Source organism: Chenopodium album, chromosome 9 (genome assembly GCF_948465745.1).
Source record: "Chenopodium album chromosome 9, dcCheAlbu1.1, whole genome shotgun sequence".
Lineage (NCBI taxonomy): Eukaryota > Viridiplantae > Streptophyta > Magnoliopsida > Caryophyllales > Amaranthaceae > Chenopodium > Chenopodium album.
Genome location: NC_137842.1, coordinates 61,104,002 through 61,130,643, shown reverse-complemented (window position 1 = coordinate 61,130,643; position 26,642 = coordinate 61,104,002). Strand labels below are relative to the sequence as shown.

Below are 26,642 nucleotides of genomic sequence, written 5' to 3'. Positions count from 1 at the left end.
ATGAATTTATTGGAGCTGAATTGAACTAACTGAATATTTTATGAGAGAAAAAAATTAAGAATTGAACTGAAGTGAACTTATTGGAGCTGAACTGAATTGAAAATAAGCTAAAGAGAACATGCCTTAGTAACCTATGTTAGAATAGTCTTAGTTTAGCCTCTAATGTAATGAGATCTATGATCTTCCTCTCCAATTGTAATGACAATAGTAGAGGTAATCTTTTTTCTATCATGACTTTCAACAATTTTGCTTGTTTGCATGCGCCGCTTAGAGATGAATATTAAATAACTTTTGCTTGCTTCATTTAATTTATTAGGCTTGTTCGAATTATTTGGTTTTGTTGGTAAATTTAGACTTTGAAATGACTCATATGTTAAAGAGTCTCTTCTAATAGATACAATAACCTTTAAAATTGTACTCTCAAGACACTTTAGACCTCAAATGATAAGGTGTTAATTACTTATTGAATACTCCGTATTTCTTATCCCAACAAAAAACAGGATTAAAAAAGTATTTTAGTTAATTACTAAAGGCAATGAAATTAATGATTGTATAAGTCCATATATAATTTAACCTAATATGTACATCTATTTTGACCGTTTAAGGATCATTGTTACCGCCGTCATCCAAATTACTTGTCTCACAGGTTACAACCATTTGCTCAAGGTTGAGCAAAACAGAAAAAAAAAAAAAAAAAAAAAAATGATATAGGTGATAACAACACTCAAAAATAGGAAAGTTGGAGGCAGTAAATCTGTAAACGAAGTGAACTAAAATAGGAAATTAAAATAATTATACATCTTAATAGATAATTATATATATTAATCAAGTGAATTAAAAAGACAAATAAACCTTCCCTCAATTAGAGCATTTTTACGAGCTTCACCCCCTTCTTCTTCTCTCTCCTCCATTGAAGCGTAATCTGAATTCTTTGTTGAAGCGGCTTCTCAGCTTTTTCTCCTCCATTGAAGCAGCTTCTGAGGTAAGATGTTCTTTCTTTGTAATAATCGTATGTCAATTTCACAATCTAATGTTAATCGTTAATTTGATTGTCAGTAAACTCAATTTAGGGTTCTTCTTGGGTGATTTGATTATTGAACTATTGGGTATTAATTCTATTACTGAAAGAATAAGTAGCGATTTCGTTGTTTGAATTTTGTTGTTCATAGTATTAAACGAACAGAATTTAACTTTGAAGTTTGAACTTTGATTTGATGATTGAGTCAAATTTGGCTGTTAATGTGTTGCAGGATTTTGTATATATAACCCTTTAATGTTAGGAAGAAACTATGAAAAAGGAATTTTTGTTCCTGGACCGAGGGCGGCTGCCCCGGCTCCGCCACAACAACCATCATTTGCACCTCCACCCCCTACACAAAACCCGCTTCCGCCACCGCCATCACGGCCCCAATCTCAGTATACTCAGAATTGGGGTTCGGCGCCACCACCTTACCCTCAAAACTATACACAAGTGACTGCCAATCAAAATTTCCAGCATTCAGGGTATAATTCAGGTAGTCAGCAATATCAACCACCTCCACCCCCACCACAACCCCAGCAGCAACCACAGCAATACCCTTTTCAGCCACCGCCACCTCCACCTGATTCGTCGTATGCCCCTCCCCCTCCTCCCCCTCCTTCTAGTGGTCAAAGCTCGGGCAATGTACATCAACAATATTACCCTACTTCACAATACTCTCAATTTAGTCAACAGCAGCCTCCTTTACAGCCATTGCAACCGCCCCCTCCACCACCTCCTCCACCGTCTTCCCCGCCTCCTAGTTCATCTGTTCCTCCACCACCACCCCCTCCATCATCTCCCCCTCCACCACCTCAAAATAAAGAGAGTGGGGGAGAGAGAGGGAGGCATGAGAGAGATAGAAGGTCTTCGAAAGAGGGGAATCACCACGTGTCTTCTAGGCAGCACAAGCCTCCAGTACCTCCCGGTCTTGCGAAAAAGGCTAATGGAACTTCGGGGAGGGTTGAGACAGAGGAAGAAAGGAGGTTGAGGAAGAAGAGGGAAATGGAGAAGCAAAAACAAGATGAGAGACATAAGCAACACTTGAAAGAGGCGCAAAATCGGCAGAAGCCGCCCCAGACTTTGCCTTCTGTAGTGAAACCTGGTAATATGTCGATTACAGGGTCTAGGATTGGTGATAAAAGGAGTGCTCCAGTTCTAGGAGGTGACAGGGATGAAAACCCGATGAAGAGACAGACAGCATTCATGTGCAGGATGAAGTAAGTAGTTTTCTTGTTAATTAACATTTATGTTGCTATTTATTCATTACATTGTTCTGAAAGTTGCCTTATGGACTACTTTGTAATTCTGCTTGTTCTTTTCCACATGTATATGGTGCCTGTACTTTCTATCAGTACGATCTCTGCAGAATTCATGAAGCTGTAGAAAGATTTTTATATTGTTTTTTCTGCTTCTATGCATACACTGACATATTATATATGATAGGTTCCGGAATGAACTGCCTGATCCATCTGCCCAGCCAAAGCTTATGTCTTTAAAAAGAGATAAGGACAGGTATGTGGTTGTACCCTTTGTACCTGATATGGGTATTCTGTTCTGCTGCATGTTTACCTTGCTTATTACTCTACTTCTTCAAATATTGAGCAGTTGTTAGTTCGGGTTCGAGAATTGTGATGTGTTGGGTTCATGGCTCCTATGTGCAGTATATAGACTAATGTTAATATAAAGCATCATGGTTGAAATCTAGTTTTCTATCCCACTGTTATCTAGAACGTAATTGAACAATTGATAGTCATTTCAAGTTTGAACAAAGTCCTCTTGGTTTAATGCACAAGAATTTTCATTTGTCTTTGATTAGATATGATAGATGATTACTTGATGTGATGCAAAGCTCCTGTCTTTGTTTGCAGATTTACTCGGTATACTATCACGTCACTGGAGAAAATGCATAAACCAAAGCTATATGTGGAGCCTGATCTTGGCATTCCACTTGACCTCCTTGATCTTAGTGTCTACAAGTATGTATTATCTTTTGCTGTTTGTTGAACTATTTCCTTGTACTTGCTTTTCTATATAGCAATCAATTCATATAAATTTTATTTTGTATTTTTCTATCAACTTCTAGCCCTCCCAAAGAGAGGTATCCTCTTGCTCCGGAAGATGAGGAATTGCTACGTGATGATGAGCAAGTGACTCCATTAAAGAGAGATGGAATTAAGAGAAAAGAACGCCCCAGTGATCAAGGTGTTTCTTGGCTTGTTAAGACACAATATATTTCTGCTCTCAGTAATGATGGGACCAAACAGGTTATTTCTTATGAACTAACTGTCTTCTGATGCCTAAGCAACATAGTTTGATAATTACTGACTGATATATATGTGTATCTGCAGTCCTTAACTGAAAAACAAGCAAAAGAATTGCGTGAAATGAGAGAAGGCCGTAGCTATTTGCAAAATCTTAACAATAGGTTTGGTTCATTTTATTTTTTGTTTGAAAATTTGTGGGACTTATTTCAATCTTCATTAGTAACTCTTTGCTCAACCCTCTGTTTCCTCTTTTCAGGGAAAGACAAATTCAGGAAATCCAAGCTTCATTTGAGGCTTGCAAAGTACGCCCTGTACATGCTACCAATAAAAACTTGAAACCTGTGGAGGTTCTACCATTGCTGCCTTATTTTGATCGGTATGATAGTCCATCTTTTATGCTCACCAATTATGCTAGGTTTTTTTTGTTTTTTTTTCTTTAAAAAAAAAAAAAAAATTGTTCTTTATTGTTACTCCGTACTCTGTATTATTTTGTCATTGGAGTATTTTTTTACATAGTATTACCTATACTGTTACATTACTACGTTGGACAATAGCTGTTTTCTTTGCATGCAAGTTTGAGGTATCTTGCTGATTCATGCATCATATGATGCTACAGTTATGATGACCAGTTTGTTGTCGCCAACTTTGATGGAGAACCTACAGCTGACTCGGAGTTGTTTAGCAAAATGCACAAATCAGTTCGCAAAGACATTGAATCAAAGGTAATTTTCTAGACTACTTGATCACCAGCTCAATTGATACTTATTTTTATTACTTTCATATATTGAACTTTAGCCTGTAACACAATTGCTTCTTTCACTTATTTTTAGCTCTTCTCAAGCTTATACATTCTGTATTGCAATATTAACTGATCTGCTTTGTCCTTTGCTACAGGCTGTAATGAAAAGTTTTACTGCAACAGGATCTGATCCTGATAAACCTGAACGATTTTTGGGATACATGGTCCCGTCAACGGAGGAGGTAGATATCACGTGATTAGCTCTATTTATAAATTGACAGTACTGTTTGCACTTGCACTGGTTTACAGCTAGCAAACTTTGATGACAAGCTTTGTTGATTTTGACAGCTATCAAAGGATATCTTCGATGAAGATGAAGATGTCTCGTACTCCTGGGTCCGAGAATATAATTGGGATGTATGTACTATGATTTGTTTTCTTGCAGCATTTTAAAGTCTTGTGTTCATCCACTTGGGATTAATACTGAAGATTTTTATTTGGTCAATACAGGTCAAAGGAGAAGACCCAGATGAACTCTCAACATATTTGGTGTCATTTGATGAAGATGCTGCTCGCTACTTGGTATTTTCAACTTTCTTTTCCCAACCCAACCCCTACATAAAAGACAGACCGTACTGTTGTGAGCTTTGTACTCATATCGGTCTTTTAAAATTGCAAAATTATTGTTGTCCTTGCAGCCTCTTCCTACAAAGCTTGCACTGAGAAAAAGGAGGTCAAAAGAGGGAAGGTCCCAGGAAGATGGAGAACAGTTTGTTCAACTGGGCAAGCTTACTGTCAGGAGAAGGGAGACTACCTCTGTCATTGAAAGGAAAGAATCAGCGGTATGATATTAAACATAAATCTTGTGTAGTGATATTAGGGACACAGGGAATTTAAATTACTGATGGATTTTTTGGCTGTGATGTTTTTAGAATGATTCTTACTATAGATCAGGTCCTTCAAGATCAAGTAGACCAGAATCTGATATTGAAGAAGAGGATCAAGAACGTATGGATGTCGGGGATGCTGGGGATGATCAAATGGGGCATTACAGTGGAGGGGATGACTATTTGTCTGAGTGACACAAATGACATGTAAACACAAATGTTGAATCAGGGTAGTATGTCATCCAAGAACAAATTTTTCTACTAGCTAATTTGAAAGATTTTTGGTAGTTATTTATCCTTTGATTTTTTGGTAGTCCATTCCTTTTTACTTTTTACTTCTCATTAGATTAGATCATCTCAGTAGCTTCAACAAGATGGGAGTTGGAGCATTGCTGAAAGCAGAGTAGATTGTAGAGAAAATGTGTATTTAACTTTTTATAGTATAATTGGAATGATCATATATTTCAGTTTTGTACTGTTCTACTTGCCTATAAGCTGTAAGAATTACGCGATCTAATAATACATCTCATACCGTATTAACTAATTTCTCAACTTTAAACTTTAGCTGCATTTGTTTTGCATTTTCAATTAAAACCCCTATCCGAATGACAAAATTTAAGTCCCACGTTTGTAAAGATCTCAAGTGGCTACAACATACATCCCAATTATATTCTCAGACCCAAGTGTACAGCAGTACGAGCATATATTCTTCAAGATGTCTTGACAGTCTTGTAATCCCGGTGTAGATGAGGATGTTATACTCCTGGGTTGAAGCATATAATTGGAATCATATTTTAAATATTTGACACCTTTTTAAATTCGTAGTACCAAAATTCTAAAACAGAACAGAACCAGAACATGAACAAGATAGAAGATATAATTAACGTCTTCAGGATTACATTTATGCTTTCTTCATATAGTAATACAAATACATCTCTAAAAATCTTCCTAGTTACTCATTGCCATTACACCAAGTGAAAAAAAGCGTAGGTGGTACCTTGTCTACCTACGGAAAAAAAACTCGAGCTAACTCTAAAATTAGTCACAACAAAAAGAATATAATGAGGTTGATCCTGCAGCTATAAGTCATAATAACTTCACATTAATCATCGATGCCGAAGTGTAATGGACTTGTTTCACACCATTTGGTAATAACAAAATGACGAAACATTTACACAGTTTCAAATTTACACAACCTCGCCCATTGATCAGTTGAGGCGAGTTGAGCTGATGTTTCCAGAAGACCTGCAGAGACATGTTTCGCAAGTTAGTATTTCTTTCTTCACAAAAACAAAATTAGAAAAGTACAGCAATTCCAAAAGCAACAAGAACATATTCCCTCATATGATTAAGTATAAAAGAAAAGCAAGAGAGGACAAGTTATATGCCACACTGAACATAAAGACAAGAAGATTAGAGTGAAGATTTAAAGGCATTTCAAACCCATTAAGATCATTCATCATAGAGAAGAAAAATTACTTCTACTGAGCCTTACGATTCATTGGGTATAATATTAGTAAAGGAAAGCGATAGAAAGGAATGGCACATGGAAGAGCGAATGGCACATAAAGGAAGAGAAGGGAAAGGCTCAGTAGAAGTAATTTTGTGAGTAGGGAGCCATATGTCTTCATATTATACCACTAATATATACTCGTATAATCAAACAATAATAAAAATTAATAAAAAGTCGATATTAATGAACTTCACATTAATATCTATTTAAAAAACATATTGCATGATAGTAATTGATTTTCACACATTACTCAAAAGCTATAGTCAAAGTTCATATATCTATATGAATAATGAAAAAAGTCCAAGTGCGTTAGTTAATAAGGGATGGAGGGAGTAAGCAAATATATAACGGCGTTTTATTAGGTGAAAAGATGCCATGCGATCCTGTTCCACCTTATATTATTCTTCATTCAAGGAATCAAGGTCATTTTAAAGCACCACAGTAATCCCAATTTACATCTGAGGATGTGGCTTTCAATTGTGTTCAAGGCCAGTTGACAATATCACTTTACAGTCACAGGTGTCAGCCCACTACAAATACAAAACCCTTAACAAGTGGGCACACTGGACAAGAGAGTGAAGCCCTCAACAGAATTATATTAGCCCAAAAGATACACAAAGCTTCAAATACTCTGGGTCTACTCTAGTTTCTGGGCTAGAAATGGGGTTGTATAATTTACAGATTATGGAATTAGATTGGTGAACTCAGCAGAAATTAACTTGAAACAACCACTAACGAATGATCATTAGCCTCAATAAATTAGTCCCCTAAACTATTTCAAAATGTAATAAATGCAACGAGGACCTTGTACATAAGCCAGCAATGTCACAATTGCTAGGTATGGGGAGCATCACAAATTCACAAGGGAGGAATTTAATACTTATACATTATACTGTTATACAGTAGTACCTAGCCAGTCAAGAGTCTCTAAAAAGGCTGTTCCACATGCACCATAGAGAAAATATATTGTAGATTTGTAGGACTGTAGTAGAGTATATTGACAAAAAAGGGAAAAAAAAAAAAAAATCCCAATTATACCTCGTAAATCGTTCAGCTTTTCTTGCTGGTTTCTCATCATCTCACAATACAGCCTCCACCATGATAAATTACTATCCCATAGACCCATACTAGGCGGAAATAACAGAAGATCTACAAAAAAAAAGCAAAACACATTAGTGTACAATGAACTGCCAATTCCTCTCTTGTGTCTGCACCTGAACCCAATTTGAAATATCTCCCTTTTCTTTCAGTCTAGGAAGCTATGCAATGTGCCTCACCCTTTCCCTTCATGTGTCTACTCTATTAGCCCATAGTTGCCTTGACTGAAGATTTTACGGGTCAGTAATACAACTCCAGTCACTTTTATGCTTATAGAGCGTACCTTTTATTGCTCAACATTATCCCTTAGTGCCTACTCTCTAAAAACAATTATCTCCAAACTTTGAGAACAGCCTCAGCACCACTCTATATTCAGGATAGCACTGCACACATCTAACCACTCCCTTAGTGAGTTCTATACTAAGGTTATCGTAGAAGAATTATAAAGCTCACCACGCAACTCCTATTGGTCTTAATAATAACAAATTCTTCACGCGAATGAAGACCTGTTAAACAAAAATACAATTCAATAAGAGAAGTTTCTATGAGGGATTAACTATGATATAGATGGTAAGAGTGATATAAATAATACAGACCATGCTTGCCGGCATCTGACAGCTTCTTGGCGAACACTCCTCTTTGGATCATCAAGAACCTTGGACAAAGCTCTTAGCACCTAAATTATCAAACATAAAATCCAACATTAACCAATTCCATCTCTTTGGCACTACATTGACTCAAGGGAAGGGTATTTCAAATAGTTCTCAATTTACAACTAATTTCAATTCACCAGTCATCAGAACATTTTGACAGTTCGGCGATAGGAAATGCAGTCAGGACTCAGGATTACACACAATAACCCGAGGGCGTGATGATTTTTGCTCAGGACATCCTAGCATACACTATGACACCTCCTTGTACATAACTTTTTATTACTTTTACCAACAAAAAAAAAAAAAAAAAAAAAAAAAAACTACCAAAAATAAGGTTCTTAACTACCAAAAATAAGGTTCTACCCAAAAAGTAATTGTCTTGACAATTATAGGGTAGATGGTACATGTGTTTTTGGGTATAGAAAGTTATATTAACCTGTAACCGCATTGGATAAATTCTTGTATGAGGCATCCCTGACACAGCAACAAGACACTGTATTGCAGTTTCTCGTACAAGCTGCATAAATTAAGAAGGAACTAGTACATTACTTCATCACAATCAAGCTAAATTACATACATGAAAACTAGAAACATCAGCCTTCAGAGCCACAGGTCAAGCAGTAAAAAAACAAAACAAGCTGCACTTGTATATAAATATCTGTAAGTTAAGTTACTTCAGGGGTACTTTATGAGTTAAAACTGGGAATGTATTGTGAATTCTTAAAGTGTAAAGCTACCTGGTGAGAATACCTAATTTAAAATAAAGGCATGCAGAATTAGGTATGCCAAACAATGTAAAAAACAAAAAGATGAAAAAAGAAAGCTACTAAGTGACATATATTACCATCTTATGGGGATAAGAGACAAGTCCAGTCAAGCAGTTTATTATAACATGGACATTCTCCACAGCAGTGTCTTGTCCTGCAAAAGACAGAAGTGGAATACATATATTCATTTGTTATCCAAAAGCTAATAATAATAATATTCAGAAACATTTAATATCTTATTCAAAATAGACTTTCAAAGAAAATATAGCAAGCTCAAAAAAATGTCTTGCAGTTATTTCCTTCTAGATAAAAATGAGTACTATCAATGAATGTATCTAAAGTACTGATTTTGTACGACTATTTTTAATCTCAAAAGGGCAACCTAAATCAATGTGCAACCTGAGATGATTAGTTTGGTTCCAGTATCACAAAAGCAGATCTAAGCAGAAATTTGCTAACAGGTATTGTTCTCACAGTCTCACTACTCAATTGCAAAATGTTCTTGCTCCCACAATGGAGAAACTAAATACTTCTAAATATACTGAAAGTAGGATTGTCTCTTCAAGGGCTTGTTCTTTAAAAATTGTTCGAAAATACTGTTTTGGTCACAATTGTGGGAACAATCATGGTGTAACGGAAACGGAATTGATGTGTTGATTGCAGATCGTATCTTGGTCATCGTGATACGATTTGATTTCAAAGCCTATATAGGGTTTTATATCAATGTATGCTATTACAGTAGTAGTTATAGTAACTATTAGAGGCTTAAAACCATTATTAGGGGAGACATGGGGACTTTTTCGCTATATTTTGAATAATTAAGTAATATTCAACTAGGATTTGAATGTTTGATTTGAACGATATTGTGGGATTTCGAAAAAAACACCACTAACTGTTACAAACAATTTCAGCGCCATCAATTGAAATCTCTTAAAATACAACCTAATTGAACGAAGCGGTCATATACTTGTACCATGCTTACAACTCACAAGTCTTTCAAAAGCTGCTGAGCAAGATCCTCTAGGTATTAGCTTCTCCAATTGCAAACTTCATCTGGAAGGCAAAGGTTCCTCTAAACGTGATAAACCTTCAAGAGAAGTATGGGGTTGGGAAGGATTAATACTAAGATAGGCTCCAAGTCAAAGTGGGCTATTTTACCTGATATCTCCTGCTTTCTGAGTTAACAGTGAATCTTGTCAAATAATCTTTAGAGGTTATTTTCATAGAAAGTCTAGGGGGTTTGTACTCTGAATAATAAATATTGGCTGTAGATTTTCTTTACAGGGTATGGAGATAAACAGGTAAAAGAAAATAACTTGATGTGGGTCAAAGCTGTTACGATGATTGTGTAGTGAATGATCATTTGTAGGATATAATAACATCTTTAGTGTTGCCATGGGCTAAGGCAGCTGAGGCTACTAAGAGTTATTTGATTGTACTATAGGAGAGATTTACAGGAATTGAATGGAATTGTAATACTACCTCCGTTTCATATTATGTGCAACATTTACCAAAAATGGTTGCTACACATTATGTGCAACAAAATTTTTTTCTTTCCTAATAAGTTGTCATCTCTCTCTCTCTCTCTCTCTCTCTCTCTCTCTCTCCTCATCACATGCATCATTATCTTTCTCTCTTTATTCAACACTCACAAACAAATTTTGCCTAGAAGTCTGTGCAAGTTTATTTGTTGAACATAATATGAAACAGAGGTAGTAGTTGACGCGTTTCTATTTTAGGCAAGTTTTATATGTTAAAATGTCATTTTTACCCTCACCAATTTCCCCAACTCATCTTCTATCTCTCTTAAGCAAAGAATCTGATTTCTCACTCCTCCATTATCTTCCTCACTCCACCACCTCTATCATCAAAATCATCACCATCACCATTTCACCATCACTATCAACATCACAACAACCACTACCACCACTTCTCTCTTCTCTCTTCCTTATAACATACCCAATTTCCCAAAGAAATCACCATTAAAAGCCCCCAGAGCTTCTCGTAACTCTGCAACCACTACCACGACACCACTTGCCCGACCACCACAACCTCTCCGACCCCTGCTTGACACCACCTCTCTTCCCCGACGTAACCCCATCTCCCTCCTCTCACTAACTCTCTCTCCCCCTCAAGTTCTCCTTTCTCCTCCGCGAACAGCGCCATTCAAAACTACCTACGCCGCAGAGGATAAAACCTTCAATCATAGATCTAATTTACATTTTCAATAAGCTAATTTGTGCTTTTTTGTTTTGAATCTTTAATTGCTAAAAGAAAAGGAGAGAGATATTTTAGAAGGTGAGATGATCAAGAATGGAGGTGCAGACCGTGCAGTTGAGGAGGAGAGAGAATGATGGTGAATGGTTATGATGAGAGGGAAAGATACTCGTAGGCGGTAACTGGTAATGGTTGGAAGGTATACGGATACCTTTGTCTTTAATATTTCTTTCCCACTTCTCCTTAATTTGTGTGCTAAATAGAAATGTGTTGACTAATAAAAACGGAGGAGTATTGTTTTCAACTTGAGGACAACCCCTCCCTCATACTCTTTGGCCATTAATAGATGCTAAGTAACAAAAAAGAATAAAACTTAAAATAATGTGGTCTTTTCAAAACTTTGGCTAACAATCATTTAATCATTCTAATCAATTAAAAAAAAAATCATTCAATCTATCATTTAGACTTAGTAAGGCTGTAAACTGCATCTACTTTATCTACAAAGTAAATCATGATTCAGATTTCTTCTCCGAATTCTGTGAAGTAGAATAACATACCAGATTTATCCATTAGAAGGCCAGAAAGAACCAGCAAGAGATTGTAGATCATATCTTTATTGAGTATGTCCTCACTAAGTACAGAGATAACATCCAAGAGTAGAGGAAGCAGCTGCCAAAAATGTCAAAAACAAGATCAGTTACAGCCTGAGGCATCCATTACAACAGAAAAATAAAATAAATAAATAAAACGGCTTAGTAAAATCAGCGACCAAGACCTTCTTAGTTTCTGACAAGACAGCTGCTAGAGGTGTATCAGTGATAACATGTCCAATTGCCCGGTAAAGCATAGATCTGAAATTGCAGAGAGTAGTATGTCTGTTTACAAGACTATAACATGAATTCATTTTACATCAAACTTGACACTAGCAAAGCATTTAAAACATCTGGAAGTTGGCCTAGCTGCAATGACAACATCACAGTTTTATGCATATGTTCTGCTGACTTAAATTGATGGCAGACAAATCCAAATACAGATCTAAGCAACATATACAGTAGTTCTCAGAATCTCAGTAGTAAAATAGAATCATAAGAAACTACCCTACTGGACAACACAGCTTGAACATGCAAGAAAATAGCTCACTTGTAGAATTGATAAAGACATTATAGAATCAACAGTCAGAAATACAGAGATGAACTTCATAGGTGATGTAATTGTAAGAATCATGAATTCAAGAGCTTTATTTTGGGTACCTCACTGTAGGGGAATGGGTCTTTTTCACAGCAGACAGCAGAATTGGCATCACAGTAGAGAAAAACCGTTGCTTGTATAGAGGCCTTATAGTAGCATGAAATGTTTTATTCAAACAATCTTCAGAATCACTCATAAGAACATGAAACGCATCTGCTGCAGACCTCGCCAACGAGTGTTCCACCTCTCTCTCTAACCCACCAATATTTTCAGCTAAGGTATCTAATTCACTGCTTAAAACTAAACATCTCAAGAAAATCATAGTTATGTCTTTTAACTTTTCATGCCCCCTCATTAGCAGCCCTTTCCCTATCCATGCAAGACCAGAGATACAATGGGCTTGAGGCAGTACACAATCAACAAATTTTGAACGAAGCTCATCAGAATCACAAATCTCAGAGCTGCTTGAAAGAAAAAGATCAGTACAACTTCCCAAGCTCCTTTCTAAAATCAAAGTCAGAATATCATCCAGGTAAAAGTAGCTAGAGTCCTGCATGTCTTCTTTCGCTAGAGACATTTTATTGACGATTGAACACAATGCTTGAGCTGATGTCACATGACCATTTATGAAAGCTGTCAGCAATGACTCAATAACAGCTCTAATGTTAGTAATTTGTGTCTTAGGGCGAAGTGCAATAATTACAGATGCAAACAATGTAGTAAGCCACTCATCTCTACATGTGAAACCATCTGAATCTTCTGATATTTGCAACTCTCTAAGCTTGGAAGGGACAAAGTTGGGTGAGAAAGATAAGTGGAATGAAATCACTTTAAAAGCTTTCTCGATGATTCGCCATTGATTTTCTTCCGACAACATAGCAACAGCTAGCTTTAGTGCCATCTTTGTTGCATCGAGAAGCTGCTAAGCCATTAGAAAATTTTAGTTCCCATATCATAGAGAATATAGAGTTTAGTTACAAAAAATAGATGGAGCCTATATGCGGAGAGTTAAGACCACAATAAAAGGCTTTAAAATGAACTTATTTACTTACCTTTCCTTCAGCACAAAAACTGCTTCCCGTGGCTGCTTCAATTTGATCCCAGACATCAATGGCTAAGCGGAATGGAACAATTTCAGAGCCCTCACACAAGTGAAACCTAAGCCCACATGGACAATAATTCAAGTCAACAATTTCTACTTATTAGGCCATTGTCCTCAGTGATACGTCCAGCATCAATGAGTGATAGCAAAATCATAGGTAAACAAGAATCAATGGGGGGTCAAATAGAAGAATATCTGGAATGATGGCAACTAAATTATCTTCACTGTAGGAAAAAAAAATTTACTGTGATTTGTCCCTTTGGAAGTGTTATCTTTTAATCATATTCAAGATAATTGCTGAACTGGTTTTAGCTAATACCCAGTTAGTCAGTTATCATAGTGTATACAAGGAACGTGAATTGAATGAGATTCCTTTATATTACAGAGAGAGTTTAAAGCTAAACAGATACAATGAGCCTTTGGTGAGCTGGATGGAAGATTTTTCTAGTTAGTAAATACCGTGGAAGCAAGTTCTTAGAGTAGCAATCCAAAAGCTGGACAAGTTCTGCACTCAGTTTCACATCGCCATCAACCTATTAGAGAAAAAGCCAAAGTAAAATTACCAATTCTGTAAATGCACGATAGAGGCAAAGGATTTGTGCAATTGCTAGAATACACAGAAAAGATACAGATGTACTTCCTTTGCCAAATGCTTTTTAGGTGTACAAGTTTAGCAGCAACATGACATTTTTAGTAACCCTTCTATCACAACAATTTTTTTCGTCCAAGTTGGGTACTACACCTACCAACTGAATTTCTCTACTCTACTATTCAATTCCATTAAATTGGTGCCAAAAGTATTTGTGGTAACCACAATGGAACACAGGGAGGAAGTCCATAATATAAAATGATGCAGTAAGTAGAACAGATAACAAAAGGTATACAAACTTACATAGACTTTAGCAAACTTGGCAGACAAAGCTTCTTGCCATTCTTGAACAATTCTCAACAGAAACGTATACCCACTAGTACTAATTTTAGATAATGCTTCTAAAAGTAGAGAATAAGGCATTGTGGAATCATCCATCGAGATCAACACAATCATCCTCTCAACAGCAGTAGACATGAAGCTCAGCAACTTCTCAGAACAATGGTATTCATTCAGAAATGTACCAATTTCTGTTAGTGCATTTATTGATGCTTTCCATAGTGCAGTCACATCAAAATTATTAGTTACAATTGATACCAATGTAACCACAATGTTCTCAAACAATGATTTTGACACTGGAGCAGTATCTCCAGGGAAAGTAGCCAGAGTCTGAAGACCTTTCACTGCAACACATAATAACAAGTATAAATAAATATGGATAAGAATAAAATGGCCTCAGATTCCACATCCCTAGTCCATGCAATAATTAACTTTTAGCCTTATAACGACAAAATTTGAAACAAAAGTGCAAACAAGTTATCGGAACTCATAAACAAAATGTATTAAAGATTGCTATCTCAAAAGTTGGTACAAAACAGTCACAGATAGCGTTTGGCAAGGTTACAGCAAATATCTAGTTTTCTGCCGGCAGAGAACAGGCGCTGTGAGTAGATTATCCAGAGAAAATTCAACAATGAATTTAGAATGGACATTTCATTTTATATCGTGTCTGATGAGGAATCTCTTCAGAAAAGAACATGAAAATACTGCACACAAAATTTTAAATCAGCGGAACTTAATCCAAAACTGCACACAAATTGTTAATCAGTAGAATTTTTTTTTTGAAACATTAATCAGTAATTCAGTAGAACTTAATCTGCAAACTTTCTTCATATTCGACTTTTGCTGAAAAAAAAAAAAAAATCCCTTTCAAGTTCCTTAATCATAATACTTAAACCTTCCTGAAGGAGGGAAAGAAAAAGGATATATGAAGAAGGGACAGATGAATGGTGACCGGTAGGTACTGGGAGAGTATAGGTATGAATATGATAAACGTAGAACATACAGCCACCTTTTATTTTTATATGTACTGTTGAAAAATTATATAGTCATTCCATGATATTAAAAAAGCATCATGAAGCCAAAGCACTAACCTTTAATAGAAATATATGCTTCATGATAGATCTCGTTTGTACTTGGTACCAAATCAGAGACCATTGCCTTCATCAATGAACTAGAACATCCAATAAGCTTCTGGCACCACGCATCATTGACAAAATTTGAACTTGAACTGACTTGAACAGAAGCAACAGCCAACTCTCTACATGCACCAAGGATTTCGACGCAAAGATAAAGGGCACTGAAATTCAATTTCTGGCAAGGAGAATCAGAATCTATAGCTAGCACATCTTTTTGACCAGTATTAGCCGGAACCCTGAGATTGGCCAGTAAACGGAGGAAGAGAGTATCAAACACTGTATTGCATGAAGATGTTGATGCTTTTGCCAAAACAGAGAAAATACGACCAACAAAACAAAGTTCCTGCTCATTCTGTGGTGGAATAGAATCGGAACTTCCAGAAGCAGTAAACGAGTTGATAAGGTTGTTTATGTCCCTATCTTTAAGAGCTAAGTTCAGGAAGCCACTGCTCTGTTGTGAGGCAACCTTTTGCAGAAGATTTAGTGCTTCTTTTGTAATTTCATTCTCTTCAAAGCTCATACCATTCGATAAATCTGAAGCAAATGATGAAACATCTTCTCTTGGGCCTCCAGGTAAATTACATATTGCAGCTTTCAAAGAGTTCCATATAGCTTCAGCATGCTTTGCTATTCTATCAGGCCCGTACTTTATAGTGCAGTCGCTTAGATATTTTAGTGAATCAATCTGTTGACATTAAATCTAGCTCAGGAAAAGTAATAAAGTATCAAATTCTTAAAGTAGCTGCACCGAGGCACATATGGAACTGTATTCATTACCAACCTTTGCGAGAGGCAGATTAGAAGAAAGTTTCTCCAGAAGCAAGGGAACGGCAAATGGCTCGAAAAAGGGTGAAGCAGAAAACGCCATCTGTATATTTAAAAGATTATTAGGATGAAAATTTGAAATTGAAATTCAAAGATAACAAAAGATTCAAAAGCAGCAGAAGACAAAATTATTGTAATATTATGGATCTTGAAGCCCATTTAAGTTTGTGTTAATTCCTAAAACACACAATAATAGTATAGTCAAAATCCTTAAGTACCAAACCCCTTGCAACCAGTCAGATGGACTAGTGGACCCTCATATAATTAGGTTGGCCAAAATGGCACACCCTTGGCACCAACATTCCAAGCACCAATTGCATCCTAACAGAACACCACACCTTATTCTTTGAGAATTGAGAATAGTTATAGAACAGACTGTTCACTCCCTTTAATTGTGGATCCAACTAGACTTTACAGCTAATATATTTATATTAACACACATAATCAGGTTGCCCCAGAGATCAGATCAAGCAAAACTGGAAAATAAGGCCTTTCAGGAACCTCAGGTGGGCACCATTAGCAATGAGAACATACAGAACAAAGAATCCATGCTAACAAGACCAGCTCCCTTCCTATGTTAGGGAAGACATTCAGGTTCAATTGGTAACTAAAGACACTATCGTGTTGGAGGTAGAAAGACTAGAAACCTCTTTGTAACTTAGATATGCTCTGGTAACAACTTTCACATCAGGATGTTAAGGGAACTGGATAGACAAGGATTTTTGAAAAATAGACTCGGTGAAACAATTACAGAGGCCTAAAACATAATTTTGAATCATTAGTGAACAGATATATCTTTGTTAAAAGATGTACTGGGAATTTGTAACACAAGACATTCTTTTATAAACATTGTTGTAAAAGTTAAATCTCCATTATTTTTAAGGAAACAACCCAACCTTTCCATAATGCAAACTCAGAATTCAGAGTTCAGACAACAATTAGTTAGAATTATGAGGCTCTAAAATAATCCAGTTCATTGACTCCAAGCATTCATAAAAACTATAGTTGCAACCAGAAAAGAATGCGCTTGATACAGAAATACTGCTCATGAACATATTCAATTGAACAAAGCACGCAAGAAATTGCATACCATCAAAGCCCTTGAAAGGTCCTCTCTGCTGATATCAACATCTTCACTCTTTGGCTGGATGAGAATGCACCCAAAACAATATAAAGTAGGAAAATTAATCTGAGAACTTCAAACCATAGAGAAGATGTAAAAGCTCTGTCTCAGACAAAAAGATAAACAAGTGTATTGGCCTCACAGCAGCAAAGGAAACAGATCGCTAAGTGAAGAAAGTAGGCCCATCTAGAGGGAGCAATAATTAGATAGATGGAATATTTAAGAACAGTGAAAAGATTTATCAAATTATCAAACTTACATGTGTGTAGTGGATAGGAAAATAACGGCCAATTATATCAAAGAAGTCCTCAGCAAAATTAGCTACAGGTCCAGAAGGATCAGGAAAAATTTGTGCCAGACCCTCCACGATATGGAAAACATGCATCAAGCACTGAGGATCTTTCTCTCCTTCGATGGCTTCACAGACACCATAAACAACGTGGTCACCCTAAAGTAAAAGTGAAGCTTGTTAGGGATGATTTTTAAGCTCTAAAAGTTGAGAAACATTGCAGATGAAATCAGCATGCATATTCAAAACCTTATATATGCAAATCAATGAGAGCCAAAAGTATAAATTCAGAGATACTTGTGAAAACTATATAACATAGGTGCGTAACATCAAAACCATGACAGTGAGGTGGACAGTAGATATTATAACAGCGTGAAATATAGAGACAACAGTACTATAGTAGAACAAGATTGGAGGATTCCATCAACACAAAGTGCACATAAGTGACATAACAACCACGATGCCACATTAAAAAAAATTCCAAAAAGCAACTAACAAGATTTCAGAGCAAAGCAGTAGTAATAGTAGATAATGCTAGCCAATCAATTATTACTGATAAGAACTTACTTGAGAAAGACCTGAAATGGGATTTGTACAATAGATTAAACAACATACCAGTGTGGAAATCGATTCTGGGTAACGATTAAGAAGGCCTTCTAGAAGTTCAAAGCACAGCTGCAGCAATAACATCAAAGATAAGCTAGAGCTATGTATCCAATTCTTCGACAAGAACGAACAAAATGAACATGAACCACTGCCGCAAACAAGAAAAATATTTTCCAACATTGTTACTACTTACTAATAACATTATTCACATAAGGTACCTTGTCACATCATACCTTCCTGTCATGTTGTCCCAGAGATTGCACCTGTAAGTTTTCCAAAAAGGACTGGGCCAAAATCTTAGCATCAGTTCCAGTGACCACACCTGCATTAGATTTTCTTCTGACAAGGGCCAGACAACCAACAAGTGCTCCACGTAATGCTCTCCAATCTGCCTAATGAATTTTAGTATGATACATCACATTACAAAAACAGAATAGATATTTTACTAACTTCATCCCAATATTATAGAACAATCTTATTTGATGGTTAAAACTCGTTAACCTAGACCATAAATTTATTTTGAAAAAAATGTTGAGTAATGATAGAAAAAATATATTACAGTTGCATAATATATATTTAGCAAGGTTTGACCACAAATTTCAGATGTCTCTATTATGATTGAAGGGAGTATTCTGTTTTACAAGAGCCCACAAGAAAAAACCATTGTTTATCATTTATCTCCCAATAGACTATGTATTAGAAGATGCAAAGACCATTGTTTATTTGAGAGATGATAATGTCAAAATAAATTGATGAATGAAATTTAACACACCAAGCTTTGATCTAAAGCATTTATAAGAAATATATTAGCAAAAAAGTAAAAAAAAAAAAAAAAAAAAAAAAAAAAAGAGAAAGAAAGAGGAAGCCAAGTTTTAGATTACAATTAATAGGAAACTTACTTTGCTCTCAAAATATACTCAATATTTAAAAAAGATAAAAATAAAAGGGAATGTGTAAAAACTTCATCACTAGATGACAACAGCAACCAGACAAAATTATCTCCCCCAAATTAATAAAAATCATAAGGAGTTGCAGCCTCACCAGTCTCTCACTGAAGAATCCTACTAATGTGTGTATAGTAGTTCTATCTTGCGGCTTTGTTTGAAGATGCCCAAGCACTTCTCCAAGGAGAAGTATACCTAAAAAGAAACAAGCATGATCACACATGAATCAAACAGTTCAATGAGAGCAGCAGAAACAAAACATATAGTAGTACTACAGAATCATTGACTTTGCAAAACCGTTTGCTACTCAGGTGACAAATTACAATGACGTAAATCTATAATAAGGCCTTGTTTGGTTCATGTAGTCACCTGTCAAAGAACTATGTACAGCTCTTATAATTGGTAGCTCAGCTACAAAAGCATGCAATAGAAAATGTAGTTGAGAATGTCCAATGCTGCCTGTTCAACTTCACCACAATGGATGTTTGTTTCTATGGTATGTTATTTGGGTTAAATACCAGTAAATACACTTGTCACAGTTGCATGAAAGCAGTATGTTCAAGGAAAACGTAGTAGGAAACTAGGATTTAAGCCATCTAGTTCTCCCATTAATTAGTGAACAGTAGAGTAGTTCAAGAATCAACTCAAAATTGGCTTTCTCGAGGTTCGTTTAAGTTCAACATGATATCACAATGGGCAAATAGGATAATGTTAAATCAATTATACATGAGAATACGAGATCATCTTATTGAATTTGGAAAAACAGCTTGTTATGCCTGTGATTGATTGTCAAATACAAGCAAAATCAAGCTGATCTTCATGCAGAGCTAATCTCTTTTTAAATGACTATCTAGCATAACTTTCACAGCTTCGCATCTATGTTGTATCTTCAGCCCCTTGACAACTTCTACCAATTTGTCGGAAACATGATTCAGTGTATCAGATGCATTATAATACATTATATTGGGCATCAATAGTACAGGTACGGAGGTACCCCTTAATAGCTAGAACTTGCCAATTCCTTCGCCTAACCAAACATGATTGCCAATTGCTGAACAAAAATTACAAAAGCATAACCCCCTAAACTACAAATAATACCCTCAACCAATAAAACCTTCACTGGTATCCTCGCCTTGCAACTGCCACTGTGCTGCCCCACCCCCAATAACGTCCACCAACAACACATTTGTACTACTATCATCTGTTAATATGTTAGCATCTATACAACTACCTCATTTACATGGTTACCCGACATTCATGCTACCAAGAATCTCAATCATGCACGATTGCACGGAAAGAAATCTCGAGTGAGTACAAAACATTGACTCGAGTTCCCCTTATAAGCAATAACCTAGCTAAAATCCTCTCATGCTATTAAGCTAGAAATTTTAACACCAATATTTCTTATTCACCAATTATTAGAAAGACAAACATCAGCAACAAATACATAAAAAAGGGAAGAACTAATCTTTTATAAATGGATGTAAAACATTTTATTAAAATCAAAGCTTAAGAACAAAATTAGTACCTCTTGCACGAAGAATATGGTCAGTGGTGGTCAAATACAGCTCCATTTCCTTTACCTAATGTTACCCAAATTAAAAATACTGATCATGCAACGAATTCAATATAAAACCCAGATAATTTTTACACAATAACGAAGAAAATATTGATGTAATTATATATGAACAAATTATTTACCAAAAACTCCATTGTAATTGAGTCATTCTTCAACAGAGAAGCAATTGAATTAACACTTGTAATCTGCAAAGAAAGTTGCAAAATGGGGAAATTGAAGTTCAAATTTCGATTAAATATAAATGAAATTATAAAGTTAAGATTGAAGAAATTGGACCTGTTGAGCAGGAGTGGCTGAAGAATCAACAAAGGATTCGATTTGTTTTATCAATGATTTATGTGGCTCCATATATTTCTTGGGAATTATACAGAGAAAAATAAAACCAGTTATACTTGTAATTGATAAGTGAATGAAGGAGAAGATATGAGAATTGAAATTAAGAAGAATCACTTTCGATTTTTTGGGTTTAAGGGTTTAAGACTTTAAAAGGGGGTGCTTAACTTCTTGATAACAAGACATAAAAATACTCCCTCTATTCTAGCCTACAACTAAGGGCGTGTTCGGCGTTAGCTTTTGAGTAGCTTTTAGGTAGTTTTTAGTGGTTTGACTACCACTACTCAACAAAAAATGTGAGTGTTTGACAAAGTAATGGTTCAAGTAGCTTTTAGTGGTGGGGGTAGCTTTTATTAAAAGCTAGGATTATTAGCTTTTGAAGTTAGAGGTAACTTTTGAAGTAGCTTTTGAAAATTAATGTATAGTTTTAAAAATAAAATATTGATTTTTAAATGTAACAGCTAGTCAACCACTACTTTACCGAACAATCATACCTAAATTATCTTTTTTCACAGCTAACAGCTTGTTGACAGCTAACAGCTATCTCCACAGCTCACAGCTATCTCCACAGCTACAGCTACCTTCACAGCTACATTTTGCCGAACATGCCCTAAAGGTGGGCACGGGCCGTGCCGGCACGCGGGCGGCACGACGCCAGCATGGCCCGGCACGGCATGGCGGCCCACCTGTGGGCCGTGCAGTGAACAAAAAAATGAGTTTTGGCACAGGCACGACACGCGGCACGGTGGCCGGCACGTGGGCCAGCACGCCTGCACGGCACATGGCACGGTCGGGCCCGACACGGCACGAGGCCCATATTTACTCACCATTATACACTATTGTACAATTTTTGTAATATCGAACTTCGTATTTTGTATAATAAATGAAGTTATTCACCAAATATTGTACGATTTTTAATTATCATTAATTAATTGTATTATCGATTTATCGTACCGGCTCCCGGCATATGATAAAATAAGTTATTCTTCAATTTTTTGTATTTTCGGATTATCACAGTCGTAATTTTTTATTATATGCATTGTTGTTTATTGCTAAATTAGTAAAATTGTTTTTATTTGTTTATATAAACTTAAACATAATTAGATAAATAATTTATATAACCTTAATTAAAATAAAGTTGTTCCAAACAAAATATATTAACATTAACATAAACATAAATTAATCACATTATTTATATAAAATTAAGTTGTACTAAAAAATATATATCGTTTTTTTATTTACATTTATTATTTTAAAAAAAATAAAAAAAAAATTAAAGTGGCACGGTTTAGCCCGCGGCCCGGCACGGCCCGCCAGGCACGTGGGTCGTGCCGTGCCGTGGGCTGGGGTGTGCCAAAATTAGGCACGGCACGGCACGGTCCGCCGCGGAGCCGGCACGGCATGGCACGACCCCCCACCGCGGCACAGCCAGGCACGGCCCGCGGCGGCACGGCACGGCCTGTTACCCATGTTTACCTACAACGGTTAAACGTTTCTACACCGGGATCCGATTGTTTTGATTGGCCGTGGATCCAGTTTTGATGGATACTCCGTCTATGCGATGCAACCTTTATTTGTTTTTTTTTTTTTACAGGGAAAAAAAAATCAAAATATGTACTAACCACCCCTCAAAGCACTGAAAATTGAATAAAAAAAACCCTAGCCTCCGTCCTCTCTTATAAACTTTAGCCTCCATTACCAATTTTGTGGAAAGCCCCAAACTTTATTTTCTTTTAAGTTTTTTGGTTCTTAGGTTACAATAATGTCTCCCTCGAAAGAAAGGGTTTATCTTCTTCAAAAGACAAGGTTTTTTCGATCTCCTTCGAAAGACAAGGCTTTTCGATCTCCTTCGAAAGACAAGGTTTTTCGGACTCCTTCGAAAGACAAGGTTTTATTTGTGTTTAATTTGGTCTCTGGTTGTAATCCCCCATATTTTTAAATATATTATAAATGAAATTATATATTATTTATAATATTTATTTGTATTTTTTCGGAATTTAATTTCAAAAGTTTCAATTTTTAATTTTGGGTCGAAAATTATTTTGGTACAAATTTTTATACATACCTTCATTCTATAATTCATGTCCAAACAAACAAAGTCAAACTCATCTTATTTACTTAATTGGCCCATTAATTTTATGAGGCTCAATCTTACTACTTACCCTACAACTCTCTCTCCTATAAATACCCCATACATCCCCAAATTTTTCCCCATACAAAAAGGTTAGTAAACTCTCTTCTCTTTATTTTATTTCTTCATTTTTTTTCCCTTAATTATTTTTTGTCTTTCCTTTTCTTTTTCTTTCTTTATTTTCTTTCTTCACGTGAGCATAGCTCACTGCTTCCCCTGCTGCCGCCTGCTGCCCACCACCGCCGGTCGCCGGTCACCGCCCACCACCGCCGGCGACCCACCAAGCGGCCCAGCCGTGGCCCACCGTGGCTGCCCCTCTTTCCTCCTCCTTTTATTTTTGTTCTACTATCTTGTTTATTATTAAATTGTTTTGGGTTTTGATTTTGTAGTATAAAGATTATATTTTTAGTATCAAAATCATGTTTTTGATGTTTTAAACTAATAATTTCAGATTTTAATTATGTTATAAATTTTCAGATTTTATGAATTATAAACCAAGGGTTTTAATTTATTGAAATTGGGATTTTAGGGTTCTTATAATCAATTAATTTGGGGCTTTTGTTCCTATTGTATTTCTATTGATTAATTAAGCATAAAAAAACATGTTTTTAAGGAAATTTTAAGAACTTTTAATCTAATTTATATTGCTGGAAATTTGGTTAAGTATTAATTTGTGATTATTGGTTGTTTTCTAGGAAGTGATTATTCCCTATGAGACTTTTAATTGATTAAAAGTGGCACAAAGGATTGTTTATACGAGGTACGTACATGTCTACTTCGTTGTAAGTAGTATCATGTTTAGGTACCAAAGAAAAGAACTTAGTTTATGATTAGAAAACACTTGGATGAAAATTGTTTGGTTATACATTTAATTAATTCATGTGCTTATGTTTATGAGACATGTTTTGGTGAATTGATTATGTTTGTATGGGATTATGGATGCAAACATATTGAATTATATTGGATTATTTGTTTGTATGGAATGTTGATACAAGCATATTTTTATTGGATTGGTTTGTTAACCACATTTGGATTATTAATGGATTGAAATTGAATAGTTTAAGTGTAATGAATTTATTAATTATTCCACAAGGTTGTTATTTATTTTATTATTCAATCATGACTTGTTAGTATGTTTAATAAAGGTGGATTAAGCCGAAATGGCTAGGTGAGTTGACTATGTTCAACAATTTGGATAATTTGGAAGTTTAATGAAATTAAAGGTCAATTTGTGATGTGATCACCATTGTCCTAAATAAGATTAAATGTAAATTGATGTATGATTTTTATGTATGGTCTATTGGATTGAGTCGGCTATTAATTAAAATTGTAATCACGTAAAGTGAAACATGGATGAGCAATAAAACTCTAGAAAGCGTGCACTTCTAGAGTATTGACAATTATGGGTTGGGGTACACGGTGGTAGCCCGTGGCTTTCCGAGGCTTGTTTGATCAACATGTCCTCTTTTCTTTTGGTATTTACATTTTATTTTATAATGAAAGTTAGATGGGATCCTAGACTAACTTTGTGAGAATGGAGTCGCGCCCATTCTTACATCGCGCTAAACTTTTATTTAAATGGTCATTTGAGACCAAAATGATTTGGTGGATTGGACAACCTCGTCTATTGCTTACTCCAAACTAAATTAATTAAATTAAATATAAAGAGTCGAGTGTTTAGAATTGGTTAGAAAGTATGTTGAGTCAATTGAATTGTTTAAGTGTGGAGTCTTGATTAATGAATTCAAGTTGTATGTTTATTACTTTAATTAGTTGAGCATGTCAGGTTTTGTGCGTTGTAGCTTGTATGTACTCAGCTTTGCTGATTACGTGCTTTTGTGTGTTTTCTTTTGGTCATGGCCTTCGCCTTTCAATGACCTTGTGATGATCCAATTATTACACTTGTATTATTGGGGAGCAATATTGCACAGGTTAGCTTGATGATGTGAAGTTCGGTGATTTGACATACGCATTGTCAAGGGATTGGTGTGATTGAGAGTATTCGTTCTTTGTGTTAAACTTATTTATGTTTTACTACTTTAATTATGTTTTGGGACTTTGATTATTGGTTTGGTTTTAAATAAGGGCCTTTATGGTTCCAATTTGTAAGCTTTGACTTATTGGTTTTCTAAATTATATTATTTTAAGATTTAAGTTGGATTTCCGCTGCAATACTTTGATAAAGCCTTAACGTTTTAACACGTGGCGGTAACATACATGCCAATGGTTCTCCTCTATTTTTATTTAAAGTAAGTGGTTTGGAAAAGGGAGAATTATTGGGGTGTTACACTGGTTGTGCAGGGCTACTATTGATTATGGCTTGAATTCGGGTTACGGAATCAACCCAAGAATTTACTTTCTCACAAAATTGCGAAGCGACGACGGATCCACTAAAAAAGTTGTATGAGACAACGAACCGAGAATGTACCGAATTGTTATATTTATGTATTTGGATTCTTAGCCCTTCCCCGATTAATTCTTGTTTGATTTTGTTAACTTCGTTTTCATTATCGTTAATTGTCAATGGTAGATGTCGTTTGGCTATTATTAATGAATTTTAATGTCATTTGAGACTTCTTTCCAAAAAAAAAAAAAAAAAAAAAAAAACACATTGAAAATTGATTTTATCACCTTTTTTTTTTACTTTAAATAACCACCTCTTTAAAAAAAAATCACCCCCTCTTAAAGATATCATTCAAATTTAAAATTAAAAAAAAAAGATTAATCATATCATCCAAATTAAATAATTAATAATTCCAACCTATAAATTAAAGATCAATAGTTTCTTGTGCGACAGGGTGCCACGTCAGCAAACAAGTAACCCCCAAACAAAGAACCTCTGACTGAGTAATTCTTGACCGACTAACCCCTGACCGACCTAGTAACCCCTAACCTAATAACCTCTGACCGACCTAGTAACCCCCAATCTAGTAACCCTTGACCGACCAAGTAACCCCCGACCTAGTAACCCCTGACCGACCAAGTAACCCGACCAACCTAGTAACCCCAAATCTTACACCACCTCAAAGCCTTAAACTCCACCACACCGCCAACTAATGCACCTCACTCATCACACAAAGCACTTCCCCGCACCACCACTACCCCACGCCACCAGCCCCAACCCCAAACACCACGCCACCAGCCCCAACCCCAAACACCATGCCACTAGCCTAACCCACGCCACCAGCTCCTAACCCACGCCACCAGCCCCTAACCCAGATCCACCAACCTAAAACCATTACCCAAACCCACCCTAACCTTAACCAAACCTGAACTCACGCCATCGGCCCAGCCCC

At 35.9% G+C, this 26,642-nt stretch overlaps 2 protein-coding genes across 2 annotated transcripts; one reads left to right on the top strand and one right to left on the bottom strand.

The window, feature by feature from the left end:
- The first annotated feature begins 764 nt into the window (after positions 1 to 764).
- On the top strand, positions 765 to 5,405 carry LOC145560029 (protein PAF1 homolog). The gene is made up of 13 exons (XM_081621283.1): positions 765 to 982; positions 1,251 to 2,238; positions 2,465 to 2,533; positions 2,890 to 2,997; positions 3,105 to 3,285; positions 3,370 to 3,446; positions 3,542 to 3,661; positions 3,902 to 4,007; positions 4,180 to 4,266; positions 4,373 to 4,441; positions 4,535 to 4,606; positions 4,723 to 4,866; positions 4,957 to 5,405. Exons 2-13 carry the CDS (start codon positions 1,274 to 1,276, stop codon positions 5,104 to 5,106), a joined length of 2,148 nt encoding a protein of 715 aa, XP_081477409.1. The 5' UTR covers positions 765 to 982; positions 1,251 to 1,273; the 3' UTR covers positions 5,107 to 5,405.
- Positions 5,406 to 5,786: 381 nt separating this feature from the next.
- Positions 5,787 to 21,331, bottom strand: LOC145560027 (MMS19 nucleotide excision repair protein homolog). The gene is made up of 22 exons (XM_081621282.1): positions 21,159 to 21,331; positions 21,005 to 21,067; positions 20,832 to 20,886; positions 19,401 to 19,498; positions 18,593 to 18,751; positions 18,369 to 18,428; positions 17,724 to 17,912; positions 17,432 to 17,485; positions 16,298 to 16,384; positions 15,472 to 16,201; positions 14,342 to 14,721; positions 13,909 to 13,982; positions 13,400 to 13,505; positions 12,410 to 13,266; positions 11,935 to 12,010; positions 11,717 to 11,828; positions 9,020 to 9,096; positions 8,612 to 8,692; positions 8,119 to 8,198; positions 7,976 to 8,028; positions 7,463 to 7,573; positions 5,787 to 6,156 (listed from the first exon to the last, which is right to left on the bottom strand). The coding sequence occupies exons 1-20, from the start codon at positions 21,228 to 21,230 to the stop codon at positions 8,013 to 8,015; spliced, it is 3,426 nt and encodes a 1,141-aa protein (XP_081477408.1). The 5' UTR covers positions 21,231 to 21,331; the 3' UTR covers positions 5,787 to 6,156; positions 7,463 to 7,573; positions 7,976 to 8,012.
- Between the last annotated feature and the right edge of the window lie 5,311 nt (positions 21,332 to 26,642).

Coding starts and splice junctions, on each gene's coding strand:
- LOC145560029 (XM_081621283.1), top strand. CDS start 1,274: ATGTTAGGAAGAAACTATGAAAAAGGAATTTTTGTTCCTGGACCGAGG. Junction 3,662..3,901: donor TTGCTGCCTTATTTTGATCG/GTATGATAGTCC, acceptor ATGATGCTACAG/TTATGATGACCAGTTTGTTG. Junction 4,607..4,722: donor AAGATGCTGCTCGCTACTTG/GTATTTTCAACT, acceptor TTGTCCTTGCAG/CCTCTTCCTACAAAGCTTGC.
- LOC145560027 (XM_081621282.1), bottom strand. CDS start 21,230: ATGGAGCCACATAAATCATTGATAAAACAAATCGAATCCTTTGTTGAT. Junction 17,913..18,368: donor CAGAATCGATTTCCACACTG/GTATGTTGTTTA, acceptor CTTTTACTTTAG/GGTGACCACGTTGTTTATGG. Junction 17,486..17,723: donor TTCCTATCCACTACACACAT/GTAAGTTTGATA, acceptor ATTCTCATCCAG/CCAAAGAGTGAAGATGTTGA.